Below are 16,615 nucleotides of genomic sequence, written 5' to 3' on the forward strand. Positions count from 1 at the left end.
CTTCCAAGATGTGGAAGCTCACCTGTCTTTCACAAAAACACCAAAGTAAAATCGCAAAAGTTGTAACAAAAATACCAATAGTTTGTTGAATAGTTGACGGAATCGCTATCAACAAATTTTTCTTGTTCCATTCCTTTTTACAATTTGCTAGTGACAACCTTGATACAACTTTTGATAACTCTTAAACAAAACACGATAATGGTTGGGTGTTACCGCACAGGAACCGAAGGTGCTGTTTACAAGCGCCAACTGAGATTCAACAAAGCGTGAAATGACTTCGTTGTATTGCTAATAAATCTTCATGAAACAAAACTAGATGACTACATAAATACCACTGAGTGCTGTTCATGTTATATACTCATTTCAATACCTCAAATTCACTTCACTCTTCCTTTAATCTTGGTTTAGCGAGATTCTCTCTGTTGCTAAAAACATACACCTTCAAAGATTGCCTTTGTTTTGGGTCTTTGGTTAAGACTCTATCTCTTTTACTTCAGCAAAGGATACCAGACCGTTTTCAATTTATGGTCAAACACCTTTTGAACTCGGATCAGCCGCTTACGACATAGCGTTTAGCACGGGAGAGGAACGTGCGAGGAAACGAAAACTCGAGGCGTTGAAACGCGTGGAGGAACGCGAACGTTTACGTGGCTACAGTGTCTCTAGGCAACAGAAAGATGGCGAAGGCAGGGGTAAGAAGAAGTGTTGGGCGACAAGACGGAGTAAGAAGGGATCGCGGAAGTTTTCGAAGCCATTGGCATGGAAATCACCGTGGCCCGATAATGACGATGCTGGTGATCTCACAGATATGGATACTGACTGGACTGATATTAATTGAAGATACACAACATTTTTATCATACTTTTTAACATACTTTTTTCTTTATGCGTAGAACCGTGAGCAGATTGAGATATTATATATTATGTAAGTTTTCGAAAAAAATAAACTCTTTGATTTCAAGACTCGAAGTTCGCAGTAACTAAGTCATAAACATTGATTGATATCTTGACTGAAAGGGTTATTTAATCTTTGTCGAGTTCCAATGATCATACATTCCGTTTTCGCAACATTTAAAGTTAATTTGATTTGAAAGAAGCCAGTGATAAATATTTTCCAATATTTTTCCGTTATGATAAGAGCGAAAGGTCGCAAAATTCAAACAGCGCGAATTGGCCACAGGGAGACAAATCAAAATAAAACGGAGCCAAATCCTCAAATAAATCATAAATCTACTACTGTAATTCAATGAACCATAATTCATAGAAAAACTTGCTATACTTTGAATTTTTTTAGATAAATATATGAAGATACAATATAAGTTGAACTTTAACGGCTCATAGCAACTGATTTGACAACAAAAAGCTTTGAACAGTCGACTGCTGAGAGACCGAAATTCTGTCCCCTGCCCTAAGAAACTGAAACGAATTGATCGGCAATCAAATTTTGTTACAGGTGGTTTTGCACGCACGACCGGGGATTTTTTGTCCTAGCACAGGTGAAAAACACACATGATTTTTTATATGTCTTAAGATCATATTAGAGCAACATAATTTCACTACACTTAAATTATTTAGCACAGTAAAAAATACTTATAAATGGATGGCTAAGTATCGTCTTTTTTTCTGAGACGAACTATAAACATGGGAACTTGTTTGAACCGTTCGAAGTTTGCCGCTTGTTATGACTAAGTTTATCTGGAAGACAAAACATGATCAGATTAATTTGTCTGGGAATTTTACTGTTCGGAGTGGCTCAAATTTTACCTGTCGAATCGCGCTATAACGGTTTGTTTTCTACTTCAAAACTTAAATCTTATTTTCTCGACTGACAATTTGCTTGGCGTTGCTTCTTATACATATATAGTCGACAAATCATTAACATCAGTTATACGTACGTCTTCAAATTTGTTTGCTTTAGGCTGTGATTGTAGTGTAATTAGATATTATTAATCGGTTTATCGTAAACAATTTTGTTAAAGGACATTGGCAACGAAAATTTTTATTCGCTATTTTTAAAGTGTTCAACTGTCTAATTATGGATATGGTGTTAATTTGTTCCAAAAATGTTTCGTTTATGAGTTATTTTCACCACAATTCAGCCAAAATTTGGACCTCGTCCGCCATATTGGATCAATTTTTGAAAAAATTATATTTGGCGGAAGTGACGTCATTTGATGGGTTCCCTAAACACATCAATATATTTTACTAGCGTGTTTACTGTGTTTATCGAGATTTTTTGCTTTAAAAAGGGAGTTGTAGTTTTTTTATTATTGTCATGGAACATATTAACGAAAACCATGCAGTTAGAGGAAGTGTTGCCCTACCAATATGAGCCAGAGGCGCAGGGAAAATCTTGTGATATATATTTAACGATAGCGATGCCGAAAACGGTAGTGATTCATCTTCCTCTGACGAAGATTTCGATCGCGAGTTCGAAATAGCGAATGCCGGGCGCCTTGAAAAACTTACTTGGTGTAAATGTGGACATTGCGCATTATTAACAAGGGCTGTAGAATGTTATTGCCGCTATGAAAAAGCACTAGAGTACGACGAATACGAACATTTCGCAAACTCGCGCTTCGTCGTGTGGTCACTCAAATAATATTTTGTCGTGTCGCATATGACATGTTCATTTGATTTCTCTCACATGATACGGCAATTCCTCTAAAAGGAACAAATAAACCGTGCGTTTGATGCTGTTCGATTAAGTTTCGATTTAATTGGGGAAAGAATATATTAAATACATGTAGATTCTGGTCCTATTTTAATATTATCGCTGCTATTTAACAAGATATGATCACTTATGGTTGCGTTGACACGTCGCAGTTAATTTGCACAGGATTGAAGATTTAATATATAAAGCACGAATTCCAAAGTGTAAGACAAAGTGAACGTATCATGCGGTTTATTTACATTTTTGAACAATTAAACTTCTATACTTTTTAAAGTACAATGAGCTTCTGAATTTCGCGATCGAACAACATTTAGGTTTGCAAGGCATCTAAATGAATATAAACTGTATAAAATGCACCGCGTATAATGTCAATTGCACGGCATATAAAGAGAAATGCACCGCGTATAATGTCAATTGCACGGCATATAAAGAGAAACGCACCGCGTATAATGTCAAAAGGACAGCATATAAAGAAAAATGCACCGCATATAATGTCAAAAGGACAGCATATAGAGACAAAAGCACCGCATATGATGAATATATACCACGTAAGACAGCAATGGCATTCCATAGTATTGTTTATGTTCAGAGCCTTTATATTGAAGACTAGCACGTGCGCGGCACGCCGGAGTTAACGCCAGAAAAGGCGTCTTGTTTATGCTAAAATATAGTAAAATTGTTAGCAGGGGAAAATATGCGCGCCTTAGCTTTAGTATAAATCTCAATATAAGTAGAATTCTAAACTTTGGGAGATTGGTTATTAGTTGTGTTGTGTTGCCACCGTAACGTCCTGTTGTGTATCGACGTGCACTACGCGTGTAAATATGTGTGTACATAGTTCATATTCAATGTTCTCTTCCAAATATTTTGAAAAACATGTCCCCGCAATGTTGATGCATTAATTTTGCATAGGTATTTGATTCTGTTCCCCCTCTATACTCTATTTTACCAAGTTTTTCAAGTTGCCATATGAAAATACAACAATAGTTTATATAATCATATTTCCCGAACCCATCAAATGACGTCACAAATGTATGCTAGCATAAATTAGCATAAGGCTCGATTTTCAAAATGGCGGACCACCGATGAACATTTTTGGAAATTTTCTCAAGAACCAAATACGATAGACACACAAAAACATTAAATTAAGTATTTCCTAGATGATTTCAACAGATTTGGCAAATAAAAATTTTCGTTGCCAATGTCCTTTAAAGTTATGTATATTTGCTGGATGCTGTTAGTCAGCAGCTAACAATCAGTTCATACCGTTTATTAAACACACGGTCACTATATTTTAACTAAAAGCTAAATAGCTATTTTGTCTAAAGGTTCATTACTGGATTAGGTGTATATTTACTACAAATTGCGAAGCTTTCAATTCTGTCTGTTAACCTGATTTATCAGTATAATTAACACAGAAAAACAGGACTGATATATTTTCACAGCTAAGGCTGTTACTACGAAAGTATTCTAGCTAGAATCGTTGTTATACGAATGTTTGAACTAATGTCTTATTTTACTGTTTTATTTGTAGCCAAAGATATCACTCTAAAAGGTAATGCAAGTCAAAAGAATATCGTAAAGGTCCGGAACTCCAATCACAAAATAACGCGTATATTACCAACGGACAAATCCGACGATGACGATGATTCCGATAAAGACGGCCGTGGAAATCATCATGATGATCACAATGTTCCAGATAATCATAATAAGCCCGATGACATCCGAGACCACGACGATGATGATGATTCTAATGATATTGATCACAATCGACCTGGTGGTATCCAAGATGATGGCAATGATGATGATAGTCTTAATGATATCGGTGATGATAGCAATGGTAATGAACACCGCATTGATGATGATGATAATGACGAGGATGATGATGGTGATGATGACGATGAGGATGACGATGATGATGACAAAGATAATGACGATGATGATGACGATGATGATGACAATAATTATGACGATAATGACGATGATGATGACGAGGATGATGATGATGATGATGACGATAGTGATAACGATGATGATGATGGTTATGATGATGATGATGATGATGACGATGATGATGAGTACGATGACGATCAGTGGCGTAGCCAGCACCTCGGTGATGGTCCTGCTCATCGAGCACCGAAGGTGCGAGCATCCTAGGGGTGTCTGGGGGCATGCTCCCCCAGAAAATTTTTGATATCTGGAAGCCTGGAAACAGCATTTGCGGCGTTCTGGGGGCAGTATCAACAAAAAATTTGCCCTAACCCTGCAACTCTGATAGACCATAAATGGCTCAGAGAATAAAGCTTTTGCACTGTAGAAGTCAAATAGACAACGCTCATCATAGCCAGAAAGTAAAAGAGTTGCATAATTGCATTTCTGTATTGCTGCAACTAAATATGCCATGGCCCATTACTCCTCGTTTTATTTTCAAATTGCAAGTACACACACTTAGCGCAAATTGGCTCACGATTGACAAAGACGATGTCACTTTGTTTTCAATATATCATTTAACGAGAATGAAGAAACGGAAAACAATGAAACGTACAATAGTGCGCAATGCACTAGTGACTGCTCATGACATGATGAAAAGTAAGAATATAGATAATATCTAATACAGTATCAGTATGAACAGAATGGTAAATGCAAAAGAAGTAAGAAGTCACTAAGAACTATTAAACACATTACACATATGTATATTGCAGTGAAAAGGTGCAACTATGCAAGGGTGCACAAAAGACCACTCATACATGATGAATGAATATTTATTGGGGTCACCACACCTTAAGTGTGGGTATCTCCCCATTAAGAGAAAAAATATATAAGATTTTATATGTTTTTAATACTTTCTTAAACACATAGGTTACAACGAAAAGGTGCAAGAGTGCACAAAGGACTGCTCATACATGAATTTAAAGTAAATATTCAATTCAATATGAACAGGGATGGCCCATTATTTATATATTGGGGTCACCACACTTGTGGATATCTCCCCTAGAACCAATTTAGAGGACCTTCCTGAAAAGCACTATTGGTGATGGAAGCTTTCCTCTGTAAAGATTTTTTATTATTATTATAATTAGAAGAATATATTTTTATGATTTTAATATTTTCTTTAACACATATATTACATGAAGTGAAAAGGTGCAAGAGTGCACAAAAAACTGCTCGAACTCATAAGCAATTAATGAATGAATAGTAACTATTCAATACAGTGTGAACAGATGGCCCATGGGGTCACCACACCAGCAGTGAATATCTCCCCTTGGACCAATTAAATGTATATACAAATAATTTTTTTAAGTTTTAATATTTTATATAACAGGCTATTACAATAAGGTGCAAGAGTGCACAAAGGACTGCTTATGATGAATGAATTATAAAAATTGAACCCATTTAACAGGGATGAACTAGTAATGAAATAGTTATACTTACATTCAACAGCTAATGTCTCTTATACTTAACCTGTCTACTATTTGTAAAGAAAGGCAAGTCTCCTTGGCTTCTCCACAAACTTCTCCACAACTTCACTATGTAGCACATTGGCATCTTCTTTTTCTTTTAGAATGTCTCTATGGATTGAAATCCTACAAAGAGAACTAAGGCGCCCTTGACTCATTCTATTTCTCAAATAGGTCTTTACCCTTTTCAAGCAGGAAAATGACCTTTCAACAGAAGCACTAGTTACTGACAAGACAACATTCATTTTCATTAATTTGACAGCTTCAGGAATACTAGATTGGAGATTAAACTTAAAAATATAGGTTAGTAATTCATTACATGTGTCTTTATGAAAATCCTGATCCCTGTAAATGAAAGAAAGTTGGCTCTCAAGCATGGAGATATCATAAAGGGGCCCATACATCTCTTTTAGTAAATTAATTTTCTCAGGTGGTACCACCCACCCCAAGATGCAAATTTTTTTGGATTGACAAGATCTAAAAATGCATATTGTTTCATATCCTGAAACCTCTCATTCATCATACTAACAATGGAGTCGATAATCTCAAAATAAATTTGCTTATGGTTGTGTCTTTTCTCAAGTCTGCTTTCTGGTGGCCCAATATATCTACTGCTTCTTGGTATAATTCAGAAAATTTATCATCACTACGAAGAGAAGAAACAAAGGTTACAAAACGCTGAATTCTTACCATACCATAGTTAAAGTCAGTTTGTTGGCCTTGCAGAATTTCATATAGGATTGATGATTGTTGGAAAATCTGTTGAAAAACACAGACCAAAAAGCAAAACAAAAAACTACTAATATTATGTAGCAAACCATGTATCTTTCCCAATGATTCTCCATCCCAGCTCCCAGGCTCATCCACTTCTCCAAGAAAAATGTCATGAGTTTCTGGTAATTTCTATGCAAGACACTTATCACACGAGATCGATAGTACCACCTAGTATCACCAGGGCTGGGGAACTCTATTTGATGAGAATTAAGAAAGGCTTTTCTTTGAGGGGCATTACTAGTAAAAGTACAAAATGCTCCTATATCAACAAAGAAAACTTTAACAGGGGCTATAGATGAGGCAGACTGACACAAAACTAGATTTAATCTGTGAGCTGCACAATGAACAAAGTATGCAAAAGGATATTCTTGACGCACTCGAACCTGGACACCACTAACATGACCAGACATAACAGCAGCACCATCATAGGTTTGCATCACTAATTTATCCTTGATGTTGGAATGGGGACTAAGCTTATCCTTCACAAACTGGGATATGGCAGCAGCATCTCTCTTTGTGCTGACATCTCCAAATCCCAATTGTCTTTCTACTATCTCACAACCTTTATCCATACGGACTATCATGCTTACCTGTTCCTTAGTTGAGACATCAGAAGTTTCATCAACCTGCACACTGATGAAGGTACACTCGTTAATCTCCTTAAAAATAGTATCTTCAATAATGGAATCAAGGCAACAGATTAAATCATTTTGTATTTCAGGAGAGACCCCAGTGAAACGTGAATCTCCACCCTGACCAGATTCAGCTAGTCTGCCATGCAATCGTCGTTCAAATACAGAATCTAACTTAGCATAGGACTCGAGTAACTCCCTGTAATTACCGCGGTTCAAGCTATCTTCAGATTCATCATGGCCTCTAAACGCCAACTCCTGTTTGGATAAATACAAAACAGCCTCGGTTATGGTTTTTAAAATTTCTCTGTTTTGCCTTACCTCCTCATTGTGGCGTTGTATCTCGTCTCTTCTTGCTTGGGAGATAAGAGAATCCACTCGAGCACCGGAACCGTACGTCTTCCAGGTCTTGAAAGCAGCCATGTGTGACTTCGCCTTTTCATGCTTTTTGCAATCAGAGAGGAAGCCATGCATGTCGCTATAACCATTCTTGCTCCAAGTCGGCGACTTTCCAGGGCAAAACAAAAGACACGGCCAGCAAAATAATCTCTTTAACTCTGTGCTGCACAAAGCCAATCCTTTCTTTTCATACCAAGCCATTTGAAAAGATCTCCCTCTCGCACTAATACTCAAATTCGGCATTGGCCTTTGCTTAACAATAACATTTTGTTCCGCGGTTGCTCGAACAGAAAATGATTTTCTTAACAAAGAATTTATGATATCAGCTTCAGTTGAAGCTAGATTCGTCACGCTTGCTGAAGCCATTACAAAAACACTCGCTCAAAGACAATAACTATGCAAACTACGCTCAAGTGTGTGTACTCACGCGGAAACCTCGCAAGAAAAGGCAATACAATATGCAGCTCCTGCCTTGTCGAGATAGCAGGAGTGCGGAGTTGTAACCAGCCAATTATGAGTGAGTAAGAGGCCATTTATCCAATCAGAATTGAGTATTTTCTTCTATAGAATATTATAGCAGCTCCTGCCTTGGCAAAATAGCAGGAGTGAGCCATTGATCTGTATATATATATATCATATATATGTCATATATGTTATTAGGCCTGAAGCATCAATGCGTGGGATCGATTATATTTGCGGGCGCGAGCTTCCGAGTGGTAACTGTTGCTAGAAACGAATCGAAAAATATAATTGCGGAATTTATAAGGCTTAGGCTTCAAAAATATTTCATAAATTTTTTTGGAGTGGTTTTTTCAAAATTTTGGGGAAATTTTTAGTCCTGCTGGGCAGGACGAGCAGGACCGGTAGCTACGCCACTGATGACGATGGTGATGATGATGAAAACAATGAGGACGAGGATAGCAATGAGAATGATAATGATGCAGACAATAATAGAAATAATAATGATGATAATGATGATGATGATAATGATAATGCCGATAAAAATGATGCTGCTGATAATAACCATAAGAATGATGATAATGGTGATGATAATAACCATAAGAATGCTGATGATGATAATGACCATAAGAATGATGGTAATGATGAAAAAGCAGAACATACGAATGGCAGTAGTGAAAATGACAAGCACGCTACCAGGAACAAGACCAATGTTTTACATGTTCATCGTGGAGTAAGTTTGATATAGTTTTTCTCTCAAAGTTGTTTGTAAGTTAATGTGAGTGTTTTAACATTGTTTAGGGGAGCAAAAAAGATCAGGAGAAGAAACGACTTCTCGCTGTTTCTGGCAAGAATAAAACCGGGGGTAAAGACGATCATTTTAGAGTTGTGTTATCAGCAGAAGCTAAACTGAAAGAGCACAAGAAAATGGTAAACGGCTCTGTAAAAAATATATTGTATAACAGAAAAAAGAAACGTATAAACGAAGCAACGAATGTGGCTTTGAAGAATGACAGTGGCGTGTCAGAATTATTCCAATCTGAAAGTAAATATGAATCTCCAGAAATAAAGGAACCCAGAAACAAGAATTATTACAAATATTCAACCGCTCAAGCAAGTGACGAGAAACTTGTAAAAGGTAAAATAAGTGGTATCTTCATACAAAAGCTATTCTTTTACGATACTTATATAAACATACGTGCCATGAACTTATATAAACATACGTGCCATGCTAAATATAAACATACGTGCCATGATCTTACTGAAACAAAAAACATGATTCTTTGATCTTCAATCTTATCTAGATACGGCTACAGCTGATGATGATATCCAAAGGATCAAAGATGAAGATAACAAAATTTCACAGCTTGTGGAGCTAGTTGGAAACACAGACGAAGAAAGAAAACATCTGGAAGAGTTCGCTGGTTTTAACGACACCTGGATGACAAATCGCGGGAACCCCGTTGATCAGAAGAGTGCCACGAATGAAGGACCTCAAAATGACAACGAGAATACGATTAGAAGAAACAGTTCTACCTCTGAGACTCTGTACGATATCAACCATCGCGAACAAGAATCTCTGTTTTCTTCAGCAAACGAGAGTAATAGCTTAGACATTGGTGCAGCTCCCTCATCCATACTGGCTCCCCAGTGGAGTACCGGAGCGGCCAAGCAGGGAAGCCAGGAAACAACTAATACCTATAATACTGATGGAACTCCTGGTGAGAACACGCTTACCATATACAACACTAACTACAAAATTAAGCAGTTCCCCGGGAATATAGTCAGCGGGAGTTTGGTAAAGAACAAGGACTCGTCTGATTTTCCGCAAAATAGCACGACCACGAATGTCACAGGATCTTCTTTTCCACTGTCGGTACAGAACGATGAAAGTTTGAATAATGATAGTCTTAATACTAATGGCTCTCATTACAAGCTTACCCCGTGGTCACTGATGAGTAAGAGTCAATCAGAAGAGAGTGAAGTTCAGTTAAACAAGACGAAAGATAGCCACAAAGGAATAGGAGAGGGTTTTGAATTTGGTCGGCCAGGTCCGCTAAATAATAACGTTTATGGTATTGGTGATGTACCTTATCAAACTGGTTCCGTTAATGATCAGTTGTTCAACGATAAACAGGGCTTTGGGATTGCTGGTGATGGTAATATACCCAACCAGATTAATGGTCAGACAACCGTTCTCAATAATGGAGTTGGATATTCACCTTCAAAACCTGCTTGGAACAACGTTCAGACAACCTTTCTTGATAACGGAATTGGTTCTGGATATAATGAAACCACTAAAAATTTGTCGTCATATGACAATGATACACGATTCCATGATAGAATAAGCGCAAACATTTCTGTTCATAGCAATAGTAGTGGGAATATTTCGCACTCCATCTCAAATCACTATGGTAATGATGGTTTAGTAAGCACCAGTAAAATGTCCGGGAATGCTAAACTAACACACCAATTACAACACATGGGCTTTCGTCCAAATGGTATTGGTTTAAATCCTGCAGAAAGCGTTGATCCAATGAGGCCTATCCAAAGTACTAATCCGATGGTTCACCCAAAAAACAATGGTGATCTATATAATAATACCCAGCACTCCGGTTATGACAATCAAAGTGGCGATCCAGATCTTGATTTTGGCGTAGATATCAACGCTTTGGGTGATTTTGATGTCAGTGATTGGTTAAAGAAGAAATACGAAGGGAAAAGTCCGAACGAGGAACAAGAAAGCAATTTTAAAGAGTTTATTCGGAAATTTTTTTCTCGTGATAATAAAGTTGATCACATTGATGAAGGTAATGGTAGTCACCTTTCTGATGCGGACTTATCCTCTTCGATAAGGGATGGAAAAGGAAACAGTCCGGATTCTAGCCAGAGAAAACGACCTTCAACTCCACCTAATTACAAGAAATATCCCAGAAAGCAAAAACTATTATTTGCAAGTGAATCTCACCATCTACCGAAAGCCAGATTTCCTCTGAAGCTTGTTCCTGAGTTATTTGAAAAATACCGAAGTAGGTTGCAAACTAACGGCCAGAATTCTCATCGCAATGATAAATTTATTCAAACAAGTGGTTCTAACAGTTTGCCTCGGCCGACAGCGTTTACTTGGCAAGAATTTCAATCAAAAACCCATCCAATAACGCCTGAGAAGTTTCAACAAAAGGAAGCAGAAAATATAAAACAGCCACCTAAAAATGGTCCAACGTTTTCTGCGAATCGTTTGCATCCATCAATTTATACGGAAAGGGTGATGAAGCCTGACACTGGTGAAGAGTATCTTGCTAAATTTAAATTCCAGGCAGGCAATAAATCCTCTCCTGACGAGATGAATGCTACACTTGACGGGATAAAGGGCCATGTTATCAAACCTATCTCAAATCCCTTTTTTCCACAACATAGACACTTTTTGAGGAAATCTAACAGACAATATTCACATTTTGGCTTCTTGAACGGAGGGTATATGCCAGGCGGTGTTAAAACAGGTCATCACGGAGAGGAGCATGGTCATGGCGGAAACTTGTTTGAGAAAGTGGCCAATAGTGGTGGCAATATTCCCTTGGGGAACAATAATTGGGGTTGGTTTAGCAGGAATTTTGGTGGAGGTGGTAGCAATGGAGGATATACTGGGTTTGGAGGAAACTCAACTAATAATGGATCAATGTGGGGATCACGTTGGGGTAGATTCGGGGGGAATATGAGTGGTGGTGGTGGTTATATGGGAGGTGGTAACATCGGAGGTGGTGGTATGGGTGGGGGTATGGGAGGTGGAGGTATGGGTGGAGGTATGGGAGGAAGAGGTGGAGGTTTTGGAGGAGGTGGTATGGGTGGAAGTATGGGTGGTGGTATGGGAGGAGGTGGTATGGGTGGAAGTATGGCAGGAAGAGGTGGAGGTTTTGGAGGAGGTGGTATGGGTGGAAGTATGGGTGGGGGTATGGGAGGAGGTGGTATGGGTGGAAGTATGGCAGGAAGAGGTGGAGGTTTTGGAGGAGGTGGTATGGGTGGAAGTATGGGTGGTGGTATAGGAGGAGGTGGTATGGGTGGAAGTATGGGTGGTGGTATGGGTGGTGGCATGGGAGGAGGTGGTATGGGTGGAAGAATGGGTGGTGGTATGGGAGGAGGCTTTGATGGAAGTATGGGTGGTGGCATGGGAGGCGGAGGTATGGGTGGAGGTATTATGAATGGTGGAATGGTTGGAGGTATGGGTGGAGGTATGGGTGGAAGGATGGGTGGAAGGATGGGTGGTGGTATGGGTGGCGGAGGTATGGGAGGGGGTATTATGAATGGTGGAATGGTTGGAGGTATGAGTGGCGGCATGGGAGGAGGAGGTATGGGTGGTGGTATGGGAGGAGGCATGGGAGGAGGAGGTATGGGTGGTGGTATGGGAGGAGGAGGCATGAGTGGAGGTATGAGTGGCGGCATGGGAGGAGGTATGGTAGGGGGAGCTATGGGAGGTGCGGCTGGTGGAGGTGCTTTTGCTGGTGGTGCCATTGAGACTGCTGCTGGCGGAGGGGCAGCTGGAGGCGGTGCTGGTGGTGGTGGTGGTGCTGCAGGTGGTGGTGCTGCTGGTGGTGGTGCTGCTGGTGGTGGTGCTGCTGGTGGTGGTGCTGCAGGTGGTGGTGCTGCTGGTGGTGGTGCTGCTGGTGGTGGTGCTGCTGGTGGTGGTGCTGCTGGTGGTGGCGCTGGTGGTGGTGGAGGTGGAGGAGGATCTCATTTTAATGGCGATGCATGTTTCGGAAGTCCAAGCGATGACAAGGAGGACAATGCTTTTCCTGCAGCAATGGACGTTGTTTTTCTAATCGATGCTTCCAAGTCTTCTTTGTTTAAGGACATGAAAGATTTCATTAAATCATTCTCACACAAATTTGTTGTTGAACCTTCTGCAACTCGCGTTGCCTTGATAACATACGGCTCAGACGCTTCTATACTATTTGGCTTTACTCGTTACTGTTGCAGAAAAGAGTTAGATGATGCTCTGGATGAGTTGGAATATCCATCCTTTGTCGCGCGAAGATCTAAGACAAGTTTTCAGGAAGAGCATAAAGGTTGGGAACGTTTTTTGAGAAGAAAATAGACCACTAGGAAGAAAGTAAAGATGCCGTTCGGTACAAATAACATTAACTTTCATGTTTCCTTGTGTAGTAAGACTGGATGAATAAGAGATGATCCTTACTGGATATCCAGAGAAAGCAGTTTAGAACTGATAGAGCTATCCAGCATAAATAAAGTTAGTTTAGTTTAGGTTTCCTCCTGTAGTAACACTGGATCAATAAGAGATGATCCTTGCTGGACCTCTAGGGATAACAGTTTAGATCTGATAGAGCTATCCAGCATAAATAAAGTTAGTTTAGTTTAGGTTTTCTTCTGTAGTAACACTGGATCAATAAGAGATGATCCTTACTGGACTTCTAGAAAGAACAGCTTGAACTGGTAGGGTTATCCAGTATAAATAAAGTTTCGGTATAAGGTATAAGGTGTAAGGCAGAACAATTGTTCATTGGCATTCCGATAATCATTTTCAAATCTTCTGTTTTAGGTAAGAGAAATCAGTCATCACCCAGCGACCAAGATATGTCAAAGAGAAGGCATATTTCTACCGCTTTTAAGAGAGACGACAGCACGAAAGCTGCCGTGTTAGGTCGAGGACTTCAAACGGCTCTGGTCCTTTTCCACGACCCAACCGTAAGACCAGATGTTCCTCACGTTCTCATCGTCGTCAATTACGCTCCCTCTGCGGACAATTTTCTTTTACCATCGTATGCTTTGAGGCGCGACGGCGTAGACATTTTTGGAGTCGGAGTTGGCGAGTACTTTAGCAAGATGCAAATGTTGTGGATGACCAGTGTTCCGAAGTTTCGTCATTTGTTCAAAGCTAAATCCTCTTCCCAACTGAAGTGTCTTGCGGCCAGCGTTAAAGATAAGGTTATACGAGGTACGAGATCCACATCTTCAAGTTTTTCTTGCTTGACAGGTCGACCAGCGTCACACAAATTTTCTCAGCCACAGGTATAACAAGCGATATTCCTTTTTAATGGAAAAGGTAGACTAAACTGACTGTTGTTAACCTGATCTTTGTGAGATGTTTAAGTTTCTAATACGGCCATCTGAAAATAAACTTATTCCGTTTTTGTTATAGATGTTCAGTCCCGGCTTTGTCCAGCATGCTTCCATGGTAAGATTCTTTAAATCTTGTGAAATGATAAGTTCCAGCATAAGTTCCACGGCACCTCTGAGAAAAAAAATTCGTCGTTAAATATTTAGTTTATGTATCTTTGTATAAAAGGTTAGAAAGCCACACCCCTAGTGACAGTAAGGGTTTCTCGTGATGAAACTTCTCATATCAAGATGAAATAACATAACTCGTTATGAAATTATTATTTCTTAGATCCAAACCATGTCGCCTGCATATCGTGCGCGAACCATGGTGATAACGACGCAACAATAACCGGTCAACTTATCCAACAACCACCTGCTCAGTTATCCCTTCCTATCCATACTTATCCTAATAGAGTCCTTACACCACAACAGATGTACCCCATGTTCCCCAACCCAAACATGGGATTTCTTAGACCAGGCTTGCTACCAAGGTTTAAAATTCTATTTCAATTGACGTAGGCCTACATGGATTTGTCGGTTGTTTTTCTTAAAAAACTTGAATTTTTTGTATTCATTCATTAGGCTCGGAGCTATACCATTTAGAATGCCTTCAAGAATCAGCGCTCCAGTCTCTGATCAACCTCTACAGATAGCTTCAAGCCCTGTGTTAGACCTAAGCTTTCTTAATAAAGTTCCACTGCATGGCTCATCATCATTCTCATCTGGGTTTTTTCACGTTCCACTTCAACATGGTCCAGCCGTATCAGGTTCTTTCCGTTCAAAGGTTAATGGTGGGTAAAAATTCTTTCTCTTGGTGACCTGTAAGGTAGGCCCATTTTAAGAGCAGGGATTTTTAGCAATCCATCATCGTTTTGAGTGACAACGTTACCTTATTTCAAATTAATGAAAAGACCCAAAACTATTAAAGACAGGCTTTCTACTTACAAGATTTTAAAAAAGCTGCAGATTCTACCTGTGTGTTTTCTAGTGATTTCCAAACCTAAAAAGAGTCGATCTCGTTGTTGACCAATCTAGTTATATTTTCTTATCCTTTTTCCAGGGGCTCGTGTTCGTAAATGTTTAAAAAAATTTCCAGCAAAATGCAGAAATGCCGTTAAGAGAGGACTGTGTGAAGATAAGGAAAGTGAAAAGTTCTCAAAGAATCTGCGGAACAGTTGTATAAAATCGTGTACCATGTGCAAAAGGTGCGTATTCTGTCCTTTAAATACCACCTCCGTCCCTTTCCATATCGCAGGTAGATCTGAAGAGGGGGGAAATTTGCCATTCCTACTTACAGAGGAGCGAAGGTTGCTGAATTTGATTGAATGTAGGGTTAGCTTGCGTGGAAAACAGGGAACATCACTACAACAGCACAGTAACTACGAAATGTAAACTAAGTCGTTTCCTATACTTCGCTTTAGGAATTTAAAAGAGCTTCGCGGCAACACAAAGGTGAAATTGAGGCAAAATGACAATTCACCACATCATGATAAACCATCAAGTGATGCTTGTGGACACGCTTTGTTGTGCAAACACAAAAGAAAATTGAAAAAAAGGAAACCAAACGTAAGACATTGAACAGTTGAGAACAGATTCTCGTACATGGAGGAGAGGAAGTATTGCCAATCGAATAAGGTTCTACGATACGGCCATAACAATGCATTACATATAGATCTTATTAGCATTCGCTGAAACACAATTTGAGTGCGACTTATCGCGTCCTTAACTTTACTTTCGTTTGGGTTTCCTTACGCCTTTGATAGTGGCAATTTGACAATGATAAACAAACCACTACCGCCCGCATGGCAGGCTTTTTGCGGTAAAAGGGACTGCTTGTGGGCCTAAAACGTATTACAGTTTTATACAATTTTGTAGCCTTTTGTAACTTCAAACACAGGTATTTTGCAGTTTATAACAATAGACTATGTTAGGAATATTATATAAAATCTATTGAATCACGTTAATAAAGGCTTCAAAAGCTTGATTTTTCTTGCCAAAAATTGTATCCCGTGGTTCCTCATAAGATAACGATCAACACACTTTAAACCAGACCGGTAGATTATAAGCAAAAAATACACAGTCGATACTGCGCTATCGCTGACGGAAACA

General features: G+C 39.2%; 1 protein-coding gene across 1 annotated transcript; it reads left to right on the top strand.

The window, feature by feature from the left end:
- The first annotated feature begins 1,574 nt into the window (after positions 1-1,574).
- On the top strand, positions 1,575-16,460 carry LOC114533239. The gene is made up of 11 exons (XM_028554743.1): positions 1,575-1,784; positions 4,208-4,714; positions 8,773-9,128; positions 9,197-9,533; positions 9,700-13,455; positions 13,947-14,342; positions 14,547-14,582; positions 14,796-14,997; positions 15,089-15,297; positions 15,567-15,711; positions 15,928-16,460. Exons 1-11 carry the CDS (start codon positions 1,709-1,711, stop codon positions 16,082-16,084), a joined length of 6,177 nt encoding a protein of 2,058 aa, XP_028410544.1. The 5' UTR covers positions 1,575-1,708; the 3' UTR covers positions 16,085-16,460.
- Positions 16,461-16,615: the final 155 nt, after the last annotated feature.

The sequence above is a fragment of the Dendronephthya gigantea genome, unplaced genomic scaffold (genome assembly GCF_004324835.1).
Source record: "Dendronephthya gigantea isolate DGI-Jeju-01 unplaced genomic scaffold, DenGig_1.0 000002F, whole genome shotgun sequence".
Taxonomy (NCBI): domain Eukaryota; kingdom Metazoa; phylum Cnidaria; class Anthozoa; order Malacalcyonacea; family Nephtheidae; genus Dendronephthya; species Dendronephthya gigantea.